We start from the raw sequence: 25325 nt of genomic DNA on the forward strand, positions 1-25325 counted from the left end.
TAGATTTATTTTTATTTATTTCTGCATACAAGAACAGGGGTGCAGGCCAGATGTGCAGGGGGTGAGAAGATTCATCAGTGACAGAGTGGGGAGACAGACAGGCTTGATTTACTGAAATACACTGTTGAGGGGAGCAGTAGGAGAAGCAGGAGATGGTCTGCTGTGCCATGTGGGTTAGCTTCTGGGCAGAGAATGGAGCTCATGCTGCAGTAGCTGCCTGCAATAGCTTAATAGTGCTGAGACTTAACCCTTTAGGCCACCATGGAGGCCCAAGTTTGGCTTTCTTAATTGCATTTTCTCTCTTGTTCCTGAAAATTGTTAATAATGTTAAGAGTATACACCCTTATTGTCTGTCTAGACTTTCTAGGAATGTTTCTGCTTTCTCATTATTAATCAGATGCTTACATCTATCTGTTAGTTCTTATGTGTGTATAAGTTAACTTCATTCTTATTAAAAGAAAACCTTTTAATAAATTAGTGATTGCTTAAAAAGATAATTTAAGCTTTATGAGCTAATTACATGACTTTTTCCTCCTTTGAACTTGTAATTTGATGACTTATTTTTTCTAATATTCATCTGTTCTTGGAATTGAGCCATTTTTATCATGAAAACTGCTTAATTCTGTTTTCTATTTTACATAGGATTTTCCCCCAGTGGTTTTTGAGTGTTTGGTCATGTCTTTTGTGTCAGGGTTATATTGGCTTCATAAGAAGAAATAGAAGAGTTTCCTCCCATGTGTACAATAGTTTAAATAACATTGGAATTATCTGATCCTTGAAGTTTAAGGGCTGTTCATAAAACTTTGGATCTGGTATATTGAGTGGTAATATGTCATGAATACTTTCATTCAGGCCAGGAAGGTTATTTGTATAGTATCCGTTTCTCTTGTAGAAGCAGGTAGACATCTTGTTTCCAGTGCTCATGCTGTAACATTCTTTGATCCTCCTGTTGTTTCTGGAACAATAGGGAAAAGAAATAACAGTAGAACTGAACTATCTTTAGAGACCTGCTTGCAAGATTGGGTCTTGTTTGATATCTGGGAACTTAGATTTTGAAGGGGTTCTGCCATTAATTGGTAAGAGTGGCTCACTTAAACCGTGCAAACATTATGGTTTATGTTGCACTACTTTCCTTCTGGGATCTGTAATTTGGATGTACACCAGACAGAGAATACCTGCTCAAACACCTCCCATTGAACACCCTGGGCACTGAGTCTCTAACTAGCGCCCTGGTTAGAAACATTTAACACTTGTTAAAATTATTGCAGCTCCTTTTTTTTTTTTTTAAAGATGTTATTTACTTTTATACAAGAACCGGGGTACAGGCCAGATGCGCGGGAGGGTGAGAGGATTCACCGGAGACAGAGTGGGGAACAGAACAGGCAGACTGAAGAAATATACTGCTGAGGGGAGCAGCGGATGAGACAGGAGAGGTCTGCTTCACCATATGGGATTCTTGCCCGCCAGTCGGGATCGAACCCGCACTGCAGAGGCTGCAGACAGCTTCACAGTGGGGTGCTCAACCACCTGCGCCACTAGGGAGGCCCAATTATTGCATATCTTAACTCCACAGAAAGGACCCTACAGCCTTGTCTGGATTCCCCCAGACTTTGCCCCCTGTGCTTTTTCAAAACCTTTCCTGATTTTTGTTTTGTTTTGTCTTTTGCTGTAATAAATCATAACCATGTGTATAACCATGTGCTGAGTCATGAAAGGTCAGTTTATATGACAGGCCAAAACAGAAATATTACAAGACAATGACAGACTTACAAAGCAGAACTTTAAAACAACAACAACAACAACAACAAAACACAAAACCCCTCCGTATTATAACCATGTCATAACAGGTGTGGAAACAGTTTCATGGAAGTTAGAAAATTTTGCCATGTCGTTAGTAACATCTTGTTAGTCACAGAATAAGTTTTAAAGTTTAAGAAACAAGTCAAAAGAGTCACTCTCCCTGAATTTTTTCCCCAATTAGTTGTGTTAAAATTGGTGCTTAAAAATTTATTGATGTGTGGTTTCTAAAATATGGGTTTTAAAATGTAGATGGGTAGACCCAAACTCTCACTTAGCATATAAGCTAGGACATCTGGCAAAAATATTTTCTGCATACAAACTGTGGCAGTGATACTTCGTTTATAGCACTCAAAATGGAATGATATCATACTAAGTGAATTTTCTCAGTGAATATTTTGTTTGCATATCCCTGTTTGCATATACCTGAGTAAGGAATACGAACCTACAGCATCATAGTCTAAATCAGTGGCCCTTTCCCAAGCTGTTTTTTAGGATCACTTCCAAATAGTGATTCCACATTCCAGTTCAGTTAAATCAAAAGCTCTGATAGGTGGGCCCCAAAGCATCTCTTCTATTTTTAACCTCTTCACGTAATTTCAATGTGTGGCAAGTTCATTGAGAATCACTAGTCTAATTAAAATAGTTCTGTATGCCAAAAAAAAATTGTGTTTATTCCACAATTTTCCATGCCTGGTTATATTTAATTTATGTCTCTAGGTGGAAAATAATTGAAATGTAAATTTAGCAAAATGAAATTTATTAAGAACTGCAAATCTGGAGAACCTGTTAGGATAGTTACATATATATATATATATATAATTAATGTTTATTATTTGTTGAAGAATTTTAAATTTACCTTTGAGCTCAACCAAACATCAGTCGTTATTTATCAAGAATCATTTAGTGAAATCATTTGCATCCTACTCATCACCTAGATACAATTTTAAGAAAATGTTATACTAGAGAATATATTCATTGGTTATAGCCATTGCTTTATTTTAGCCAGAGAAAGAGTATTTTGTAGTGTCATGTACCACCATTGAAATTTTGGATAGTGATGAACAAGAGTTCATATTGAAGTGGAGTAGAATTGTTTACTTGCTTATAATGGCAAATTTGATTGTTCACTTTTTTACTTGTCAAAAAATATGTGATTACAAGAATATATTCAACACAATATGAGGGAATCTCATTCAGTTACCACAAAAAATGTATACATCATTGTAATTCAAGGGAAAACATTAATCAGTGACACCTTACTTCTTTTTAAGTTATATTATCTTTATTGCAGTAATAGTGGTTTACAACTTTTCACACCTTTCCAGATGTATGTTACCACGTCACACTCACCACCAAAGTACCCATAATCCTCCACAAGAGTGCATTAGGCCTCCTTTCCCTCTGTCTCTGATACTACCTTCCACAACCCCCTCTCCTACACCTTTCTCCGTTAGTGGCTTCAGTTCTTTAGTCAGACTTCTAGAGTTTATTACAGGTTAGTTTTTCTGTTCCTTTGTTTTGTTTCTCTATATTCCACATATGAGTGAGATCATCTAGTATCTGTCTTTCTCCTCTTGACTTATTTCACTTAGCATAAACCCCTCTTGTTATCTCCATGTTGTCACAAATGGCAAAATTTCATCTTTTTTTTAAATAGCTGAATAGTTGAATGGAATTTTGAAATCATTTACTAGTAACTTTCAGAATTTCATGACTGACATAGGAAATGATTGTGTTATATTGGACCTTGATTGGGTAATCCAACCAGAAACCAAAACAATAACCCAAAGCAGTCTCATCCTTTGTCTAGTGTATAGCCAATCCTTAATCGTATGTTAGAGCAGTGGTTTGCCTGAGGGTTAAATCCAGGCCTTTTCTGTAAATAATTTTATTGGAACTTAGCCATGCTCATTCATTGACTTAATGTCTCTACTTGCATTTAGGCTTCAAGAGCAGGTATGACAGAAACCATAAAACCTGCAAAAGCTAAAATACCTGTTTTCTGATCCTTTGCAGAAAGTTTGCCAACTCCTGTCTTAGACTATTATATTACATGTTAAAAGATTGAATTACCTATTTGCTGACACTCCTAAACAAATCCTCTTAAATTGAATTTGGTCTTTCACACACACACAAGTAACTGTAGATGATTCCAGTTTTTTTGTCTTTCAAATGGAGTCTGTAGTTGAAGGAAAGTAATTTGCCTTAGAAACAGGGGAGTATGCAGTTAACACTCCCATATTCCCAGTGTAGGGGGCCCGGGGCCTGTTCATTCACCTGGGGTTGCCTTTCCTTGCCTCACTTATTCTTGTCCTCCATTTTCTGTGCATTACAATCCTTGCTGTTGCCTCCTCTGCTGGGGTTGACCATTGAGTAACCTGTGATGGGGCAACCCAGACCTTGAAGCTCTTTCTCTTGCTGATAATGGATCTGGATGTAGAAGTTTAAAGATTAGGAGTGGTTTAACCTTTAATACTGGCCTAAGTAGAGAGTTTAAGAAAGTATGGAAATAGACTGGAGATGGCATATCTGGCTGTTTCCCCAGTCTCTGGTACAAAAGAAGGGTAGGTGACACCTCTCAGCTGTCAGCCACATCTATACCTCAGACACCTGAATGCCAATGACTACTCTCACCCACTTGCTGGATTACTTGCAGGACTTACAAATATAATAGAAATTGAAGAATATAAACATTTTTAGTTTTCAACAAATATACCTCCCTTTCTGGCATGTAAAGTTTTAGACCTTTGATTTTCAGTTACATTTATAGAAAGGTATTTTATACAAGAGCAAGGAAGCACTTGTGAATGAGATTAAATGATACTCTCTAAACATAGGCAACCTGAGCATCAGAGCTGCAAGTTTGGACTGGAAATTACAAGCTTGAAAAAAATACTGGGGTCATTTTTTGGGGGGTGGGGAGGTTAGGATAAACTTTCATTAGTAAATGTTGAGTTATTTTGTGACACCAGAAGACTTTTTTTGTAAAGTAATTAAGATGATTTCAGACCAAAACCTCTGAAATGAATGGTTTAGTTTATTCTGTTGGTCACTTACGTCATCTGCCCAAGTGACTCTTCTACTGGGCAATAGTTAGATCTGACCTTATTGAATACTTCTGTTCAGAGAGCTGTTCTTCTGGTTGTTAATCTTTTTTCTCCTGGGGTGCTGAGAAATAAGGGACTGTATTTGGGCGTAATTTTCTAGATTGTGACAGCTCCAAGTGCTGTTGGTGCTTAAAGACCCTGGTGTTTTTGCTTTCCTAATGTTATAAGGCAGTGATAGAATTTGACTGAATTGCTTCCCAGAATAAATGCGTTAATAAAGATACCAGTAGTGATGAAATAGCTCTTTGTTGTGGTTTTTGAAAGTACTTTAAATCTTTACTTATCTATGTTTATATGTGATTTTCTAAGTGTACTCTCCTTCCCTTACTAACTCTCATCCTTTCTTTTTGAATAGGTCAGTGACTATCATCTGTTCTACAAGATGAGTAACAGCCACCCTCTTCGCCCCTTTACTGCAGTGGGGGAAATTGATCATGTGCACATTTTGTCTGAACATATCGGTGCCTTGTTGATTGGGGAAGAATATGGCGACGTCACATTTGTTGTGGAAAAGAAACGATTTCCTGCCCACAGGGTAATTTTAGCAGCAAGGTGCCAATATTTTCGGTGAGTATGTAATACTTTTTGAAGATTCAAGTCACTTGTAGGAAACACTGCTATTTTCTACCCTATGAAATATATGGATCCAAGCATAATGATAAATTCTGGCAATCTTTCAGTTCAACATCTATAAGAATTTCAGCTTTGTAGACTTTTTGTTATCTTTTGAAACCACTTTTTCCTGTAGGAATCATCTAAGAATTATAGGATCCGAAGGTTTTCCAGGTTAGGCAGTACTCAGTCAACCATTTTTCAAGGTCTTAAGAATATTTCTCAGGTTGTCTTTGTTGCCCTTACCTTCCCCTCAGTCAATGACTAATCGAACTTAAGCTGATTTATTGGCAGATAGGCTTCTTGTTGTATAGGTAGACTGACAGCGGGATTTGCTAATGAAGCTGTGTACCCCTCAGTTTCACACTACTAAAGTCCTGAGTCTGTAGGTAACCCAACAGATCTCTGTCTCAGACCTGCAGTTTGATAACTCCAAATTAAAGGAAGCTTAAGTATTTACTAAGTAGTATAGTTACATTAGAAATAAAACCAAACAAGATATTTATGTATTTAATTAGTATAAAAATTCTACTTATATCTAACTATTGTTTGCTACTCAAACCCTAAATTTCCAGGGTTATAAGTATTAAACTGAGCTCTAATTACTCTATACTTTACCTAATATTAGTTAAGAAGTAATCATTACTATGTTATTGACTGAGTGATAATTTATTCTTGATAGAGCCATAGAGTTCATATCAGTAGAGTCATGGATTTGCTTGGGAACCTGTATATCTAAAAATGGAAGTGCCAATGACTGAGAAAATTTCAGTTACTTTCTATTGAAAGTTAGTCATTTTTTTTTGTACTCAGAATTAACCAAGACAGCAAAACAATAATAACTAGTTTCATAAACATAATATGTATATCTCTAGGAAATAGTTGCTCTTTCACTAGACTTTTATAATACCTCATACATATTTGTAGAATGTCCCATATTCATAACCATTTTGCATTTAAAATACCACTGTAGATGAAACCGAGAGCGTGCAAAAGAGAAATCTATGAAGAATTCTAGCTAAACCTCTTCTATTCTCTTTGTTAGTGGTCAACTTTCCAAAGCAGACCTTGGTCTAGTTTTTATTTGTTACCAGCCTTTGTCCTCTGTACACTTCTCCTGAAGATTGGAGGTGTAATAAAGTCGTAATTCAATGGAGAGTAATATAGAAATTCAAATTCATTACCTTACTGGATTGTCTAGTTCTCATTTTTTAGATGAGCAGATAAGCAAAAATACAGAGATTTTTTTTAATCTGAAAAATATTGAAAGACCAAAAAAGTTACCACCCAAAATTCCATCAACAGTATCATTTTTAATTTATAAAGTGACAAATAAAAGTCTTTCCCTCCTAGTCATCTAATCATATTCCCAGAGACAAACCACTGTTAATGGTTTAATATGAAATTTCCCCTGATTTTCCTTGACTTAAGTAGACATAGCTATATATTACCTATGTGCATACACATAAAAGTATGTGTTTATGCACTATTTCCCATGTGACCCATAGGTGTCAATAACTTGATTTACCTGCTATATCCTGGACATATTTCCAAGATGTGTTGGTCTTCCTTGATCTTTCTAATGGCTGAAGAGAATGTGTCACAGTTTTTTCAGCCACATCCCTATCAATGGACCTTTTATCCATCTAGTATTACCAAAACATTGATCTCCCCCCCCCCACTGTTCAGTATATGTGTTTCAGTATATATTGTTATATATTTATTTTTATCTTGCTGTTTTATTTCTTTAGCATTATAAATTAAAGTGAAATAACTGAGTTGAAGGGTATGCATGTTTAGATTTGAAAGATATTACTTTCAAAAGGGGGGGCTTTCAAAAGGGGGGGCAATCATTTCTTCTCTAACAGCAGTACGTGAGAGAACCTGTTTTCCTATTTTGCAGCACTGACTATTAGCATCAATTTCAATTTCTGCCTTTCTGATTGGATAATGGCACCTGGTTGTGTGGAGTTTTTGTCTGGTTATACCTTTTCCTGAGTTACTTTTGAGACCTGTCTTGTTGACCTTTAATATCTTTATACTGAGTTCACTATTCTTCTCAAGAGAGTACTTTCTTCTTTCTATTTAATATCTATTACATGTCTTAGGCCCTCAGAATATTTCATTAGTCCAGTTGTTTATAGAATTAATTCAAAATAGTTTAAAAATCATTTTCTTTAAAGAACTATTTAAGGTGATTGCTTTGTATTTCTTCACCTGAATCTCTGTGTCATTAAACAAATTGATGTCTCTATGAAATAATGCTGGTAACCATTATTTCATAATTTTGTAGCAAGTCCTATTTGAGGTTTTCCTCATGCATTTCTTCTCTGTCATTCAGAGCACTACTGTATGGTGGAATGCGAGAATCTCAGCCAGAAGCAGAAATTCCCCTCGAAGACACCACTGCAGAAGCATTCACAATGCTACTTAAGTACATCTACACTGGGCGGGCAACACTGACAGATGAGAAGGAGGAGGTGCTACTGGACTTTTTGAGCCTGGCTCATAAATATGGATTTCCAGAGCTGGAGGATTCTACCTCTGAGTACCTCTGCACCATACTTAACATTCAGAACGTCTGTATGACTTTTGATGTTGCCAGTCTCTACTCACTTCCCAAGTTAACTTGTATGTGCTGCATGTTTATGGACAGAAATGCTCAGGAAGTGCTCTCAAGTGAAGGTTTCCTCTCCCTTTCTAAGGTGTGTCATTGACTACAAGAAATTTACATACATGTGTTGTTTTATTTATACCTGAACAGTAGAAATATAGCAGTGGTTATGGAAGAAGTTTTCTGTCTAGCCATCTGCCTCTGGCTACTGGCACTCTAGGTCATACAAGAGAGAGGCAGATTGCTTTTGTTTCCTTTTAAGTTTCTTCTGGTAAGTTTTATATGCCCAAGAGACTGTGCTGCTGGCTGGTTGTTTTCAAAGTGCTAGCAGTCAAATAGTCTCCTTTGGGGTGCTGCATACTGTCTTTTGGTTTTATATTTCTCTGGCAGAAAATGCAGCTAATGATTTCTCATTAGCTGAGGGGAATTTATAAAGGAGGTTTGATGAATCATTGGATATGTATAAGTCATGCCTCCCACTCCCCCCCCCCCGCCCCCACTGGCTCACAATTCACTCTTATACAGTGAATATATATTAATACATATTCACAATATTATGTTTCTCTATAATATAGTTTCTCTATATTATAGAGAAACTGCTTTGTTCACATCTTTCTTTGAACCCCAGAGAATAGTTGCCTCTCCCTTCCTCTTTCTCTGTTCCTCCAAGGACTTAAATTTTTCAAATGAGAAAACCTATTTGAAAAGCCATGTTATCTTGGTTTGAGTGTAAACTGTGCTTTGTATTATCCTGCAAAATTTTCAAAGGCAAGGGTCTTTAAGTGTTCCTGCAGGTCAGTCTGTAATCTGAGAACCAAAAATATGTTAGTGCAGTAATACTGTGGAATAAAAGATTTTGAATTTTTGAAACTGGCTGTGTCTTACTAACTTACAAATGTAAACTCTCCTGAAGAACCTCTATGAACTTCTAACCTGTAATAACTTTTCATGTTGCCATTTTTCTTTTGTTTTATTAAAGATGGATGAAGATAGATTGGGAAGACTATATATTTGATGTAGTGGTCCAAGATGCCCAGGCAGGAACACAGGATTCTACCATCCTTTCTTATTATTGACATAGCCCCAATGGGCAAAAGAATATAGGGCACAAACAATAAGGAATGAAGATGGGCAAAAATGTTAATTGTTTAAATATAAGTGATACTTGCAATTTTTTAAGGTTTTGCTGATTGATCGCACATGACTGAGCACCATACTAACTGGACTTTGCCCTCTTTATTCTTTTCAGACAGCCCTTTTAAACATCGTATTAAGAGATTCATTTGCAGCTCCCGAAAAAGATATTTTCCTAGCCTTGTTGAATTGGTGTAAGCATAATTCAAAGGAGAATCATGCTGAAATCATGCAGGCTGTGCGCTTACCTCTGATGAGCCTCACTGAGCTTCTGAATGTTGTGAGGCCTTCTGGACTGTTGTCTCCTGATGCCATTCTGGATGCTATTAAAGTTCGATCAGAGAGCCGGGATATGGACTTAAATTATAGAGGCATGCTCAGTAAGTACCTCTTGATCCTGATCTCACCAAGAAACTTTGCATCTTATTACACTTAGCTACAAAATTATAGTGCAGGTATATATGGGTCTGTGAATATACAGCTCTGTTTCTTATGAAATGTCATCCTGTCATTCTTCTGTTAATTCCTTCTGAGATTGCCTGGCCTTGGTTCACCTCCCAAATAGGTATTTCTTGCCATTCATGGAGAAATTTCTCCAGCTGCTCACTAGAAGATTGAAAGTAGATACTTTGCTGTACAACTTCTCATGTTAAGACCTTTCCTTCTTTCCTCCATCAGATCAATACTGAGTACATGTTATGTGCTTGCTATTATTTTTGATATTATGAACATGGAGACTGTAAATAATAATAATAGCTAACATATAAGTAGCATTTCCAACTTTATATGGTGATTTTTCTTATTAATAAAAATATCAATTAACATTTATAATGCTTACTGTGTATCAATAATAGTCCTACATGATCTCACAACAACCCTTTGAGGTAGGTACTGTTATTGGCTCCATTTTACAGTTGAGGAAACTGAAGTACAGAGAGTTTAAGTAACTTGCCCAGGTCACACAGAAGAATGTGGAGCTGAGAATCAGACCTATATAGTTTGGCTCCAGAGACTGTGTAATTAAGTTGTAACCCAAAGTGGCTGAAAACTTTGTTATTGTAAAATACAGTATCTGTTTTTGATTCTTTTCATTTCATTGTAGAAATAAGACATACTCTCATGAAAAGTTAAATGCAGTATTCAAGATGAGTACATGGTGTGAACTTCAGAAGTTTGGGATAGTTGAGGGAAGATTTCATAGAGGTTATGAAGTTTGAGGTGAGCCTTGACATGTGATTTGAATGACTTCAGTTATGGTGCATTTTGTTGGGAGGACAAATGAGGTTAATAGATTAGAGCATCTGAAGAACTAAATAGAAGAGCTTGTCTAGAGTAGAAGGCCTATATTAAAGAAAGTCTGCAAAGGTCAGCTCAGGCAAAAATGGAGTATTTGAAACTAGATCAGGATTTTTCTTACATGCAATAAGAAGCCAGTTTTAGAGGATGAATGGTGTGAGTACAGTGGTGGTTTTGAAATATCCACGTACAATACTTAATGATTTAGAGTAGAGAAATTTGGAATAGGGAAATCTAGGCCTCCCTAGATATTCAGGGAGGCCAATGAGGAGGGTGTTTAACCAGTGCACAACTGATACAACCTAGGTCACAGAGACAGTAGGGAAAAAGGATAAAAATAAATATAAAGAGGAGATAATATTTTTCAATAGTAGATCTTGATGATTTCAGAGATATGAAATTGAAGATTAGGTTTAGGAGGAATTTCCCATATTTTATCAAATTGAAGAATCCAGAAATCCTGAGGAACCATTATTTATTTATCAAGAAAGGAAATAATAATTGTCAGTTAAATCATGACACACCATTATGTCTGTATCCCAGATTCAGAAATGTAAAAATTTGAAAAAAATGCCTCTTAGAACTAATGAGTTATAGTCATTCTTGGAAGAAAATGCTGAGCTTGGGTTTAGACTTACTGCGTGTGAGGATTGCTGGAACACCTGAATTCTAAATTCTGTCTCATGGTAGTCATTTCCCCAAGTGACCTTTTCCTTGACCATGGCTTCACACTCTGTTGAAATACTGATTGATCTTAAATAGGTGTCTTTAGCCTGGATTTCTCTCCTGAGTCATTGGATTTAGATTTCTTTTCATTAGGCATAGAAGAGAAAGCACAGGTTTTGCAGCCAGACAAATCTGGCTTCAAATCCTGAATTAGTAGCACTAGTTATATGAACTGATATTAAAGAATTTTACTTTTAGTTTTGTATCTCCTAGTATTGTTATGGGAAATAATTTAAATAAAGAGTATAGACAATATGTGTAAACTCAGTGAAGGAAACCATTGTTACCATATTATCGTTATTGATGTGTTCCTCCTCATCTCTATGTGGCTGTGTAGGATTAATCCTATTGACCACATTGTCACAATTGGTCCTTGAAGGCAGAGACGATCTTTGTAAGGCTTATTGATTTTTGTATCCTCAACATTTTAACAAACTGAATAGCATATAGCATGTACTTGGTAAATGCTTGGTGAATGAATGCAGGGAGAAATGTCTAACAATAGTGGAAGCATGTTACCGCTATTTAGGAAATAGTTAAGACTGGTGATAAAATAGTTGAAACCTTGGCTAGATTATAGAGAAAGATGTAAAAAGCAAAGTGTGAGACTTGGAGAATATCTGTAACTAGGGGGCTGCAGTAGAATAGGCACAATTAGGGAGTTAGGAAGAAAACTGGGATAGGGTTACCGAAGCCATCTGAGAGGAGAGCTTTTATATGGAGAGAAAGTGATCAGTGGTATGTCATAATGCTGAGTTTAAGAAGAATGAGAATTGAGAGAAAACTTTTGGATACAAATTGTGGTTAATTGTCTGGACAGGGCCTCCCCTGGTGGCGCAGCAGTTGAGTGCTGGGCTGCGAAGCTGCCTCTGCAGCGCCGGTTCGATCCCCGGCTGCTGGCGAGGGTCCCACATGGCGCGACAGACCTCTCCTGCCACCCGCTGCTCCCCTCAGCAGTGTGTTTCATCAGTCTGCCTGTTCTGTTCCCGGCTCTGGCTCTGGTGAATTCTCTCACCCTCCCGCGCTTCTGACTGTACCCAGTGCTTGTATAAACAAACAAACAAACAAACAAATAAATAAATCTTAAAAAAAATTGTCTGGACAGAAGCTTGGCTAAATAGGGAGTTAGGCCATGGATTTGAAAAGATAGTGAATACAGTGTGTTGGTCTTTGATGTGTGAATTAGAGTGAAAAGTAGTAGAGAAATAATGTGGCAGCTAGAGGAAACACGTCAGGGGAAGAGGTTCAGGATGAGAATGGAGGTGCTGGAGAATAGTACCAGTTGGATAGTGGGTAGGAGGATAGTAGGGGGGAGAAACAATAAGATTACTAATGAAACTTTAAACTTTCTAAATCCTTATTGTTGGATCCTCTTTTACATAAACTCCTTTTCTGCTCTGCCCTCTTTTCTTGTCCTAGTTTTGTCTTGAGGTGCTGGTAGGGTTCTAAGAATGGATTTTTTTTTTTTTTTTTTTTTTAACAGGAATAGGCTTGGGACATTGCTGTATGGGTGAGGAGATGCTTTGGACATTTCACATAGTATAGCTTGGACTTGACCAGCATAAATGTGAGACCTGAGTAATAATAAACCTATGAAATTGCTGCGAAAGGGAATAATCCGCTAGTTGAGGAACACTCAGTTCTGCAATGGTGTACTTACTGTAATTATTACTCATAAATGTTAAATTACTCACTTTGGGATAATTCAGTGAGAGCTCAAAGAAGAGATTATACAAATGGGAGTCTTTTATCTAACTTCTAAATTTGAGAAATGATTAAATAGTAGGCTTTCTGACTTTTAAATTATATGAATGGTAAAATTGATAATATAAACGGTACTGAAGCATGTCATGTCACTTTCCTATCAGATCCTTAAAAATGGGATAGTTATTCTAAGTAAATGTTATCCAAGCATTCATATTATTATTTTCTTGTATTACATTTCTTCAGTGTTAGGAAAAAAAGGATTTGAAATTTCAAAAGTTCTTCCTGGACTAATGATCTGGAAAGATAGTCCTGTTTATTTTGAAATTACTGAAAAAAATTATTTCTTTGTTCTTTCATAGGTGTAAGTTCTGCATCTTTGGGTACTTTTCATCAAAAGTCTCTTGAGACCAGGGTCATAGAGAGCAAATCTTTCTCTTTGAGTTTATTAATATTGGTTACTGGAAAGTTTAATTCTTAGAGCTGTATGTCCTAAAACTGTCTTTTTTACCAAATTACAATGAATCCACCTTCCCCCTTTTAAAAAAAGAGGCTACAATGGATAGATTTTAACTTACCAGGGATGGTGGTAGTTTTTCTGGGAGGGTGTTTTAGACTACTTTTGTACATATATCGTGACAAGCGTTTGTCTATACACCCGTGGAAAAGGAATTAACTTTTTAATAAAAATTTTTCCCCTTACGATATTTGAACTACTTGTACTCAATTTTTGTGTCTTAGCTGTGGCGATATTTCTGCCTTGAAAGTTACTGGCTTTTCTTTTCAAGTTGAGTTATGCTTTGTTTTGTGTTCCTCAGGTTTGAGATTTGGGGGAAGAGAACATAACTTCTTGTTTCTTCATGTTTATAGCAGGGGGAACATAACACGACTTCCATCCTCACGATTTTCTTTTGAATAAAAGCCAATTTGTTCACTGAACTGCAAAGTTAAATTATTGTTTAACATATAAAGGTGTATTTAAATCTGTTCTGCAGTGTATACCATGTACCTAACTCCCACAATTTCCGGTAACCCAGTCCAAACCAGGGAGCTTGCAACTAGATGTTATAATTGTTACTTCTCTTGCCTAAGCTCCTACTAGAATGAGCTTCTTGATAACTGTTATTATGTCTTTTTATCTGTCTTTCCCACACCTAGCACAGTGTCTGAATCCAGATTTTTTAAAATAAGGGAGGAACTGAATGAATCCATTCCTTCCCTCTAAATTAGAATGTAAAATTTGTTTCCCTTGTCTCACAGACAGTAATAACAGTAATAGCCTTAATACTTTTAAAACTGGCTTCTGTTGCTATTGTATCTTCAAATCTGTAGCTTATAGTGTCTTTGCCTGTAGTGTGAGGGCTTCACAGATCATGTCTGAGTGTCCATCCATGGATACTCAGTGTCTGATATGCGCTCTTCTTTCCATTGTGAGCTGCTTGAGGACGGAGACCAGCAGTGACCAGCACATGGAAGGCAGCTGAGGGATTGTTTTCCCCTTTAAAAAAATAGGATGAATGCAACTGTCAACACTTACCTGTTTTCATTTGGTGGTTTTTATAATATGCCTAAAGTTCCTGAGTGAAATAAATGCCCAACTTAGGACCAAGGTGCTGATCTGGCTGGGTGGTTTCCTGTTTCAATTTTGTGGTGTATTTGACTACCAGAGCCACCAAAGTGGGAATGGAGACCTGCAGAGAGTGGAGATAATGGGGATAGTTAAGGTAAGGTAGGAATTGTCAAGAAAGCCATTGCAACATTTGCAAGTCCCTCCATTCTGCAGGGAGGTCAGATTGGGGGGAATAGATGATTGAGGGGACAGAGTGGGGTTGATCGTGGTGGGTAGAGAACTAATTCTGAGCCCAAATGACCCATTATCTCAATCTGGAGAGATCAGTAACGCATGGTTAAGAACATAAAACAATTAAGAAGACCACAAGATAACCAACTGTCACTCAGATTTTGGCACTGTGTAGCTAGGGGCAGGTCCTACTTCATTAGTTTTTCTTCCTAATAATTGGTTTGTTTCTACTTGCCTGTGGAACTTCCAAGCTTAATTCTTATTGTTTGTAAAATGCATCAAACATTAAATAAGACTATTACTGTTACCTGGTATCCAGTTTAATCACCACCACCCTGTATCTTTTGAAAGCTCTTTTCTCTACTGGTAGACAAATTTAGGCAGTAAGAATATTTATGATTTGAGTTCTTCTGTTATGACTTGAATTTTCTCACTGCTTTTTCTCTTATCACTTAACTACAAATTTTGCAAAAAATATTTGGAGTTGTATTTTTATACTGTGAGATACTCAGATTGTAGTTACCATGAAAGAATTTCCACTTGTGTAAATGTTCCCCATTTTGAAGTGAACGATACTCTTAGAGAATCTATATGAACAGCTTGAAATGTTGTCAAGTACTCTTGAAATAAACTTCAAAAGGAGACAGTTTTGTGGTAAAATTTCACTTGCATTTTGACTTAGTTACAATCACTTGCAACTGTTGTGCCTAGCATTATTCCTAGCTTGTTTCAATTTTAGAGGTGAAGAAGCTTATGTTTAGTAGCCATGTTTTTTAAATTTGAAAGCTTGAGCTCCTCTTTTTTAGTTTAGTCTCTGCTAGTGGTGACAGAACTGGAGGAGCTGGTTCTAGTGGTCAGGAGCAATAGACTTTGGACCCTCAATTGTAAACCTAGCAATAAAGAGACAAACATTTATTTTAACTAGGTAGCTACTCCTCATTGATATCCAAAAAGCCCTCATGTGAAGCCTTTGCTTGTTTGCTTGCTTATGAAGTGCTTCACCTCTAGATTGGAGGCAACAGGAGGGCAGGGTTTGTCTCCTAGGTATCCCCAGTACCTCACGTGGCACCTGGTACACAGTGAAAAACATTCAGAAAATGTTTTTTTGACTGATTGATTGCTCTATTTATACTATTTGTACTGTAATCTTTACAACTAAGGCTGTGAGGTAGGTCAGGCAAAATATTGTTATTTTTAGATGGCAAAACAGATAAAGAGAGATTGAGGCCTCACTCAGGTGTGGTGAGTGGTAGAGTCTGTGTCTCCCTCTTAAGAGTATTTTTTTAAATGCTAAAGTCTAAAGTCCATTTTTTTTTCTTCTACTCTATTATATTGTTTCTTATGTCTGGGCCCAAGTAACCTTAGAAGGAAAGGGTTGGAAAGAAAGGAAAGTATGGCCTTCCTGTCAGATTTCTTCATGAAACAGATTACTTAGATTTTCTTATCTTAGCTCTACTAATCAAGCTCTTACTTGGTTGGATGACCTTGGGCATTAGTTCATCTAGCCCTTTCTCTCCATTTTCCCATCTGTGAAATGGACTTAGTAATTGTACGTACTATACTTAAAATATTTTTATGATAAGTTAAAGTAACTAATAATTTTTGTTAAATAAATGAAAAATAAATATGAAGAATATTTATGATTACTGTAAGCTAATAGAACATAGGAAGTTATCAATATTTAGCATTTAAGTTTCTGGTGATGAGTAATTGAGCATGACTATGTGATGTTTTGTTTTGCTTCGTAGTTGCCTTAGGCTTTTGCAAGTCAACTAAACCCATCCCAACACCCATTTTTCAGCTGTATTTATTGTCTTCTGGAGCCACTCTTGTTACCTGTCCTCATTAAAAAAATTTTTTAATGCACATTTCCAAGAAATCTACAATGATGAATTACTTACCACCACCTTTCCCTAAGAGCCTAATTATAGGAGACACTTTCCCTTATTTAAATGACATAGCCAAGATGTATATGTACTGTGAGAATTCAGTATTTATTTACAGTCTGTAAACTTGCTTGGTTCTTTTATTATTGTATGCTTTTTTATATATGTTTCATAATAATAGTGTTGAACTTTTTTTTTTTTTTTTTTTTTTTTTAGAGCTTACCATGTGCTTTGCAAACATTATCTCTCTTAATCTTTGGAACAAATAAAAATATCTGGGGGCTAGATATTGCCCTATTGAGAAACTGAAGTTCAGAGAAAGTAATTTCCACTAATTGGTAGATCTGGATAAAAGTAGAGCTGTATTTAAATTCTGACTTTGAAGCTCAAGCTCTTAACATCTACTCCATGCTGCCTCTTGTCTCTCCAGAGGGTGTCAGTTTTAGAAGTCAGTACCAACAGGTTCCAGATCTGTAAGCAAAATTTGCACAGAGGATTTTGGAGTCCCAGGGAACAATGAACACTTAACAGATATCATTTTGGAGATAGTTGGAGTTCTAATGATAACCATAATATTCATTTCTGAATTTTTATTTTAAGAAATCCTCAAATGAAGTAATAATATATCTACTTTTAGACATATTCTTGTTTTTTAGCCAGATTAATTGATTCAGGTATCTATGTATGACCGACAGCTCTGCTATATTAGAATCTTACCTTTTCTGTTGTTTTATCAAATGTCAGATCTATCTGCTTTGCTTTTACATAATAAATTGTGCTCAGTCCACATGGCAGGTATAGGTCATTTTACCTGCTCTTTTTGCCCAGTAGATATTAAATTAAAGCTACTAATAGAATACACTCAGTAGAGCTGATTTGTTTGTTCTAGTATGCATTTTTCCTAGTGTTACTAACTTTTTCTTAATACCTATACCAGGGACTTTGTGGCCATGTTGGTGTCATTAAAACTGTGGATAGAATCTTAATCTTCATAGACATTCCATATTTTCTGTCTCCAGAGATTTGTCTCTGCCATTTTTAAACTAGATGTACATAGTAGAATCTAGTACAATAGAATTTTATCTTTCTCCATCCAAATATAGAATAATAAGTAAGCATTGATTTTGCTTTTTCTATCTTTAATTGTAGTACCAGAAGAAAACATTGCAACAATGAAGTATGGAGCCCAGGTTGTTAAAGGGGAGCTGAAATCTGCCTTATTAGATGGTGATACTCAAAATTATGATTTGGATCATGGATTTTCTAGGCACCCAATTGATGATGACTGCCGTTCTGGCATTGAGATTAAGCTTGGTCAGCCATCCATTATCAATCACATACGGATCCTCCTGTGGGACCGGGATAGCCGGTGAGTCATTAGCCTGACTTGGAGAGAAACTGACATGTTTGATGGAGATGATCTAACATTGTGGTTATCTACCTTGGTTTTACAGATCTGATGCTTTATTTCTTTGTGATCACTTTGTTATTTCTGTTGAAGTTTTATTCTGAGAGAATTAAAGAGTATATTCCTTTAAAAACATAATTTTGCTTTTTTCTGCCAGTCAAAGGTAGTGATAAATATTTGCTTTACAAATATTTGCTTTATTGTGGAAAATTTAGAAAATATAGAGAACCACACAAAAATAAAAATTGCTAGTAACCTCACTCGTTATTAATCTTGGTATATATCTAGCCAGTATAGTCTCTTTCTCGCTCTTTCTCTCGCATACACAAACACACACACACATACACACACAGGTTTACAAAATAAAGATTGACTGTGTAATGAACTAACTTCATTTTTAGCTTAATACCTTATGAACATTCTGACCTTTTAAATTATTTTAAATTATAACTTTTATAAGTAAAATGTTACTTTTAACAGTTTTAACAGTTGTCTGACATTCCATCATGTGGTATGTCATTTACGATTATCAGTTTACTTGGTTCCTTATTTTTGGATATTATAATAATTTTTTAAGTGCATTTCATCCAATGAATGAGGAAAACATTATATTTCAGCATGTGGATAAATAACCCTAGACAAAAGAAATCTGTGAAACAGTTTGGTGGACACCAGCCTGGAAAAATCCATCCTATTCTGCAGTGACTTCAGGATTCTGCCTTCCTTCTAGCCCCTCTTGTACTTTCACCCATTATGGCTTCTAGGGTTCAGCCATGAAGTAGGAAGATCTAGAACAGGAGGGGTGACCAAGAATGGAACTGTGTCTCTCTTTGTCGCTTATCATTAGCCTAAACACACAGAGACTCTTATACCCTGCTCATGCCTCTGGGGTTCAGGGCTTTAGGACTTAATAGTAATTGTGATAATATCTTATGAATCTTGTAGAATAGTGCATTTCTCTTGTTAGCACCACTGACCACTACCCTGGCCTTTTAGGCCATTTTAGCCAAATATGAGGGGAGTTTTATAAAATGAAAGTCAACCTTTCCCATGTGCGTGGGTGTTCAAGGTCCTATAGTTTTTCAACCTGTTTTTAAATTAATATTTATTTTTTTAGTAGACATAAAATTTATTTATATTAAATTAATGTTAACATGAATTAATTTTTCTTGATATGTATCTTGCTGGATGTAATATGATGTTTAGTTAGCAAAATGGTGCTGATTCACTTAACTCTCTGAGTTAGGTTATTAACCTTGAGTCCAAGAGTGTCTAATTACTAATAATATAATTTATTATTCATTTATTATAATCAGGTTAGGATAATTTAATTAATAATATTACTTCTATAGGACTTTCATTACTTTTATGTGACAGGCCTTTTCTAAAAGGTTTATATATATATGTTCAATAATGAAATTAGTATAAAAACTAGAAAAGGAAAGATGTATGTTTGAAACTGAAAGTAGCTATCTTTGTTTCCATGATGTTAAATATTTATAGGCCACTTTGTTTTAGTATATATGTTATATTCATGGGGGACTTAACTTTATCCCATAACACTTATTTTCTCACAGAAGTTGTTATCATTCTAAGTAAAGGTGAAAAATTCTGAATGTTAAGCCAGAAAGCTTCTGACATGTGTTGTAGAATTATATCCTACATTACTGATAACCCAGAGAGGTTCAATAAAAGGTTATAACCAGTTTGAAACTGAGCGATAAAATGAATGGGAGTGAGGGGACAGCCGAAAATGAGAGGATGACACAAAATAAGCTGACCTTTTCTGGTCACAACTGTGGTTCCAGGCTGACATTTATGGTCACCTAAATCTTCCAAGATTGTTCCTGTTGATATTACAGTACAAGTAATAACTGCATCTCAAATTTAAATTTGGCTTATGACAGGGCAATATAGATTTGTTCAGTGGGGTCCAGCATGTAATGGTCCAGGGTAGCTGACCAGGGGAGGATAATAGGCTGGTTCCATTACTGCCAGATTATTAGCTGGCAAATTTTAAGTTAAACACAAAAGAAACATGTATTATCTCTTCACCTATGTCATTTATTTTTCTGCAGTCTGAAATTGTACGTGCAGGTTGATAAGAGAATGAGCAAGAGCAGGAGATAAGCCAGATTCTGTGGGAAACTGTTCCAAGTTAGCTTTCTTTCTGAGAGAGTGGGCCTGAGCACCCAGGCCTGGGAAGGTCAGGGAGAGGCATACTTCCTGCTGCTCTATTTTGTCCATTCTCAGGCATGGCATTATAAATTTATGCTAGTAGGGTATGAGCAAAGCAGCCTACCCTGTTTGAACAGGAACAAATGTTGGGAATACCTGTGCCAAGCACTGTGCTAGCCCCTGAGAATATGATGATAATAAATATGGCCAGTTCCTTGTTCTTAAGGAGCTTGTGTAGACAGATATGCTGAGAGATAAGACAGTACATTGTGGTGAATGCTACAGCTCTCATTATCAGACTTCGATTATTGTACAGAAAACATAATTAGTGAATAGTATGTTTTTAGTACCTTTTAACATTATGTTGAGTGTAATTTTGTATTTTTATTTTAATATGATACTTTTTTCTGCCTTTCTTCCTATTGATTCATAGGTCTTACTCATACTTCATTGAAGTGTCAATGGATGAACTTGATTGGATCAGAGTGATTGATCACTCGCAATATCTGTGTCGTTCTTGGCAAAAGTTATATTTTCCAGCCCGCGTCTGCAGGTTAGTTCTCATGGCTAATGAATGATTTTTATTCTTAGTTAAGGAGATTTGGTCTTTGAGAAACAGACTACATTTATTTTTCTGTGTCATGGAAAGAGGGTTTTCCTGGGTAGTACCTAGCAAATAAATATCAACTGAAATTTTAGGAAAAATAAAAAAAGCAAGCATCTTAATATTTAGAGTGCGTTGTGAAATTGTTTATCCAAAGTGTCTTACACTATTTCTCTGTAGTAACCATGTAAATGAATAAGGAGAGACAGACAACTCTGAGAAGTAGAATACTTTTTAAACTCCATGTTGCATGTGGAAAGCAGTGTTATTGTTAGGATGTTCTTTCCATGGAACCATGAGAGATATTTCCAGAAGCTTCCCTGGCAGTCATCAGGGTCAGGAGGAGATTTTTGGATGCCAGTGTGCATGCTTTCAACATTTGTGTTCTTTTGCTAGGTCACTGGATGTCAGTGGAGTTTGACAGAAGGGTCTGAGTGAGTTGGGGTTGGGGTAAGGGAGACCAAGCTGATGAGGTCCAAGCTTACACCTCCCTGCAACCAGTACTTTGCTGTTACTGTTGTTCTGTATTGCTGTCCCATCTAAGGTTGTTTTAAAAAAGGACTGCAAAGCTACCATCCTAATATTTTATATTCTTCCTTTAGTTGTAAGCCATCTTACAGAATAAAAGTGAATTTGGGAGTTGGAAAAGGTAGTTAAAGTTCCTTGAATCTCTTTTGTATTTTTCTGTTGTAATTTTCCCCTTGGAAATTGCCCTCAGATACTCTTTTTCAAAGGCAGAAAGTGATTGGTTCGCTTAGTAAAGTGTAGCGAGAAGGGAAGGGATATGGTAGGTGTTAACTGGGGGAATGTGGAGCCAGTCCCTTGCCCACTCCCCTCCCTACCCTCACCCTGATCCTGACTGTCCTCCCTTTGTGGTAGAGCAGATGGAGGTGCCCCACTGAACTTCGTTTTATAGTCAGAAGTTACCCTGATACTGAGTAAACTCATGATTTAACAGCATCAGGCTGAATTCTTATCCCCAACACAAGAACTCCACAAAACCTTGCAGCCTCTGGTACGGTAAAGAATGTTACCTACATTTTTTTATTATGGGTATGACTGGACACAATATTGTTACCCGGGGATCCTCTTGTGTGAAAATGAAGAAAATCAATTTCATTTCCCCAAAGAGAAATTAAAGTGTCTCAGGTCTGGCGGTTTGCTCTTTTATCAGAGGAGTTTTGAATGGATTAAAATGAGAGGGACAAGAAATTGAGTGAGGATTCTGTATCTCAGAGCTGCCTAGGGATACTTTGAGAGTGACAGAGGGGCCCCACAGTCGAGGAAGAGATTGAGTCTGCATCGACTCAGGTTATTACAGCTGTGTCGGATTAAAAAATAAGCAGCATAACAGCCAAAGTGTCTGATGTGGACCAGAGGACTGTGTGTTTGTATTTAATTTGAAACAATAGGAACATGACTCCCAGAACAAATCATCGTGAATATAATTCCAGCCTTGACAGTCTATGGTGCTTTACTTACTCGAAAACTCCTGTTACAGGGAGGGAGATGTGTGCCCTTGGTCATGATCTCTGACTTTTAGAAAATACACTTCCTTTATTTGTTATTGGGCATTATTTATATTCTCCTTTTCTTATTTTGCCTCCCATGTGGCCTTCCCTTTGTTAGTGTAGCTTTTATGTGTTGTAGAGCCTGGTTAAATTCATGGTGTAGTTTTTGTCTTGGTAGAGCCAGCTCCTAACTTTGGTCAAGAGAAATTGAGCAAAGGTGATATTAGAGATAGTGATAGTAAGAGGAGAAAAGAGTGTTGATATCCACATCAGTAAACAAAAATTTTTAATATTTAACCACTTTAACTTATATTAATTACTATGTTCTTTCATAAAGTCTGCCTTTTGCAATAGGTTACAATTTTGGTTGTATTTTCAAATGAACTGAAGAATAAGCCCTTAATGATTACCCAAAGATATCTTATACTTGGTATTTCTTATCTTCACCATCTTTTGTTGATCACCTTAATGATATTATAAATACACTTCTTCCAGGAACTGATCTCGGCACATAAAATGCCTTATTTCCTTAGCACTTACTTAAGTGTTCAGTTGCATTATGTTAATTTGCACATTTGTATGTCACCTTTGTTCTTCAGTGTCCTTTGTGTGTTTGTCTTGCCTCTGATAATAAAATTACAAGCTTTTGGAAGCAAGGGGATAAATTCATATCTTTTAGTATTCTCGCATGGTACTCAGGCTATGACCTTATATGCACTAGATACTCTATAAATTTTAGCACAGGTTTCCTGGTGTCAAGGCCTTGATCAGGCAGTGAAGAAAAATTGATTCAACATTAATGTGTATGTAGGTACCTATATAATGTTTATGTAGGTAATATATATGTAGGTACATTATATATATATATATATATATATGTATTTTAAAGATTTATTTCTTCTGGGTACAGTCAGAAGCACGGGAGGGTGAGAGAATTCACCAGAGACAGAGTGGGGAACAGAACAGGCAGACTGATGAAACACACTGCTGAGGGGAACAGCGGGCACAGCAGGAGAGGTCTGTACACCATGTGGGACCCTCACCGTGGCCGGGGATTGAACCGGTCGGGCAGCCTCGCAGCCCAGCGCTCAACCCCTGCGCCACCTGGGGAGACCCTATGTAGGTACTTTTTAATCCATGTAATTGTTACATTGTATCTCAGTGCTGGAAAATCTTCTAGAGTGGTAAATGATTCTATATTGTTTGTAAAGGTTACTGTCTGGTTTTTCATCGGGAAACTGAATTTTGAGGTTAATCCTGAGGAATGTGTGCCAGGTATTGATGAAAGATCACATCAAATCTATTCCAGTGAATTGGGAACTATGAGATTACCCACTCTTTGAGTATAGCCTGATTTACATCTAAATCAGCATTGCGTAGTAACCAAACCACAGACTGTGGAGTTAGAAATCATTTCAGATTCTGGTTTCATCTAATGCTTGTGTTGTGATCTTGGTGAAGTCGTGCTTTTTTGCACCCTAGTTTCCACCCTAGTAAAAAGCGGGAACAACAGCCCCGCCTTCATGGAATTGCTATGCAGTGTTGGATGACATGGCATATATACAAGTAGTAACAGTGCCTGGCCCAAAGTAGTGGCTCAGTATAGTTGTTTTTATTTATTTATTTTTACTATTTTCCTAATATGTTTTTATAATTAAAAATGGTTTTACATTTTTTTTTTCTAATTTCTGAGACTATGAAGTTTAACTTTCAGAGAAGCAGTGCCATCTCTGCCATCCTCATTTGCCATAGTGCTCTCTCTGAGAGATCCATCGTGGAGCCTTATCTTTTTGATGACTCTCCGTATTGCCTGTCTGCCCATAACCAGCCCAAACATACCTAAATTCTTCTCTTTACCTGAGTAACCTGCCCATTTGTGTGTTTCCAGCAATTTACATATATTTTGGTACTGTTAAGTACTTTTTTGTTACGGTAAAATATATACATTGTAAAATTTGCCATTCATATGTCTTGTGGAATGTAATTCACTCAGAATTTCACCTCGCTAATCAGGGAGTGGGTATTATCTAGTGGCAGACTAGAGAGTAGAGTCAGACTTCACAGCCAGAGGGATCTTTCCAGCCATAATGGTAAATCAAGAGAAATGATCTGCTTTGTCTTTCTGGGTCCTTTTTTAGGAATGCCTTGTGGGGTAATTTGGGATTGCTCTATAGACTAGTAACTGCCCCCACCCTCAACTCCCAGCTGGAGATGAAGAAAAGTGACTTGTTAATTTTGATACAGTGTTTCAGAACTATGTTCTACCTTATCAAACTTCTCTTTCTCAGCAAAAGGCAATTCCCACTTTGCCCATAAATTCTCCAACTTTCAAATTGTCTTCTTGGCTACCTAGTATCTCTCTCTGTGTCCTCCATAGCTTTCTTAGACCCTAGACCCTGGAACTGAATAAGAAAAACTAATAAGGAGTGGCAAATATCGAGTTGCCTGGAGATGTTTTTAAAAACGTCCTGGCTTTTTCTCAACAGGCATTGGCAGTTTAGCAGCTGTGTAATATTCCTGAACACATAGGTGTGAATACCAGAGGGGTAGATTCCAGAGCCTGCATGTGTGTGGCTGGTATTAAAAAAGATCATGGTGTAAAACCTAGTTGTTGAGGGAGAGATGTAGCAGGCCTGAAAGCAACATCCTGAAGGATAAATTCACTGATGGAGGAAAGAAAAGCAATGCAGACATGTTTACTGCAGGGACTGCTCAGAGAGATTAGACAGGAATCAGGAGGAGCACAGTTCACTGAAGACAAAGCCTGAAAGGGTGAGACTTTTAGAGTAAGCCACAGAGGGATGAACGCAGTAACTCAACACTGGGTTTCTGTTTTTCTTTCCTTTTGTTTTTGGCTATCAAAATGGAAATGTCTTATTAGTGACATTTTCATTATAAAATTATGATGTAGTCTCTATTTTAAATATTGATGAAACTCTGGAAA

The 25325-nt window shown here is 36.7% G+C and overlaps 1 protein-coding gene across 1 annotated transcript in view; it reads left to right on the forward strand.

The window, feature by feature from the left end:
• Positions 1-5289: 5289 nt before the first annotated feature.
• BTBD9 (BTB domain containing 9) overlaps positions 5290-25325 on the forward strand; it is a gene marked incomplete at its 5' end in the record, with an annotated part of 335693 nt that continues 315657 nt past the window's right edge. Inside the window, 5 exons of the mRNA XM_084256954.1 lie at positions 5290-5474; positions 7861-8224; positions 9383-9647; positions 17830-18049; positions 20700-20819. Coding sequence (XP_084113080.1) covers positions 5290-5474; positions 7861-8224; positions 9383-9647; positions 17830-18049; positions 20700-20819 — 1154 coding nt within the window. The remainder of the gene's footprint in view (positions 5475-7860; positions 8225-9382; positions 9648-17829; positions 18050-20699; positions 20820-25325) is intronic.

The sequence above is a fragment of the Talpa europaea genome (assembly GCF_964194135.1).
Source record: "Talpa europaea genome assembly, chromosome: 2".
Classification (NCBI taxonomy): domain Eukaryota; kingdom Metazoa; phylum Chordata; class Mammalia; order Eulipotyphla; family Talpidae; genus Talpa; species Talpa europaea.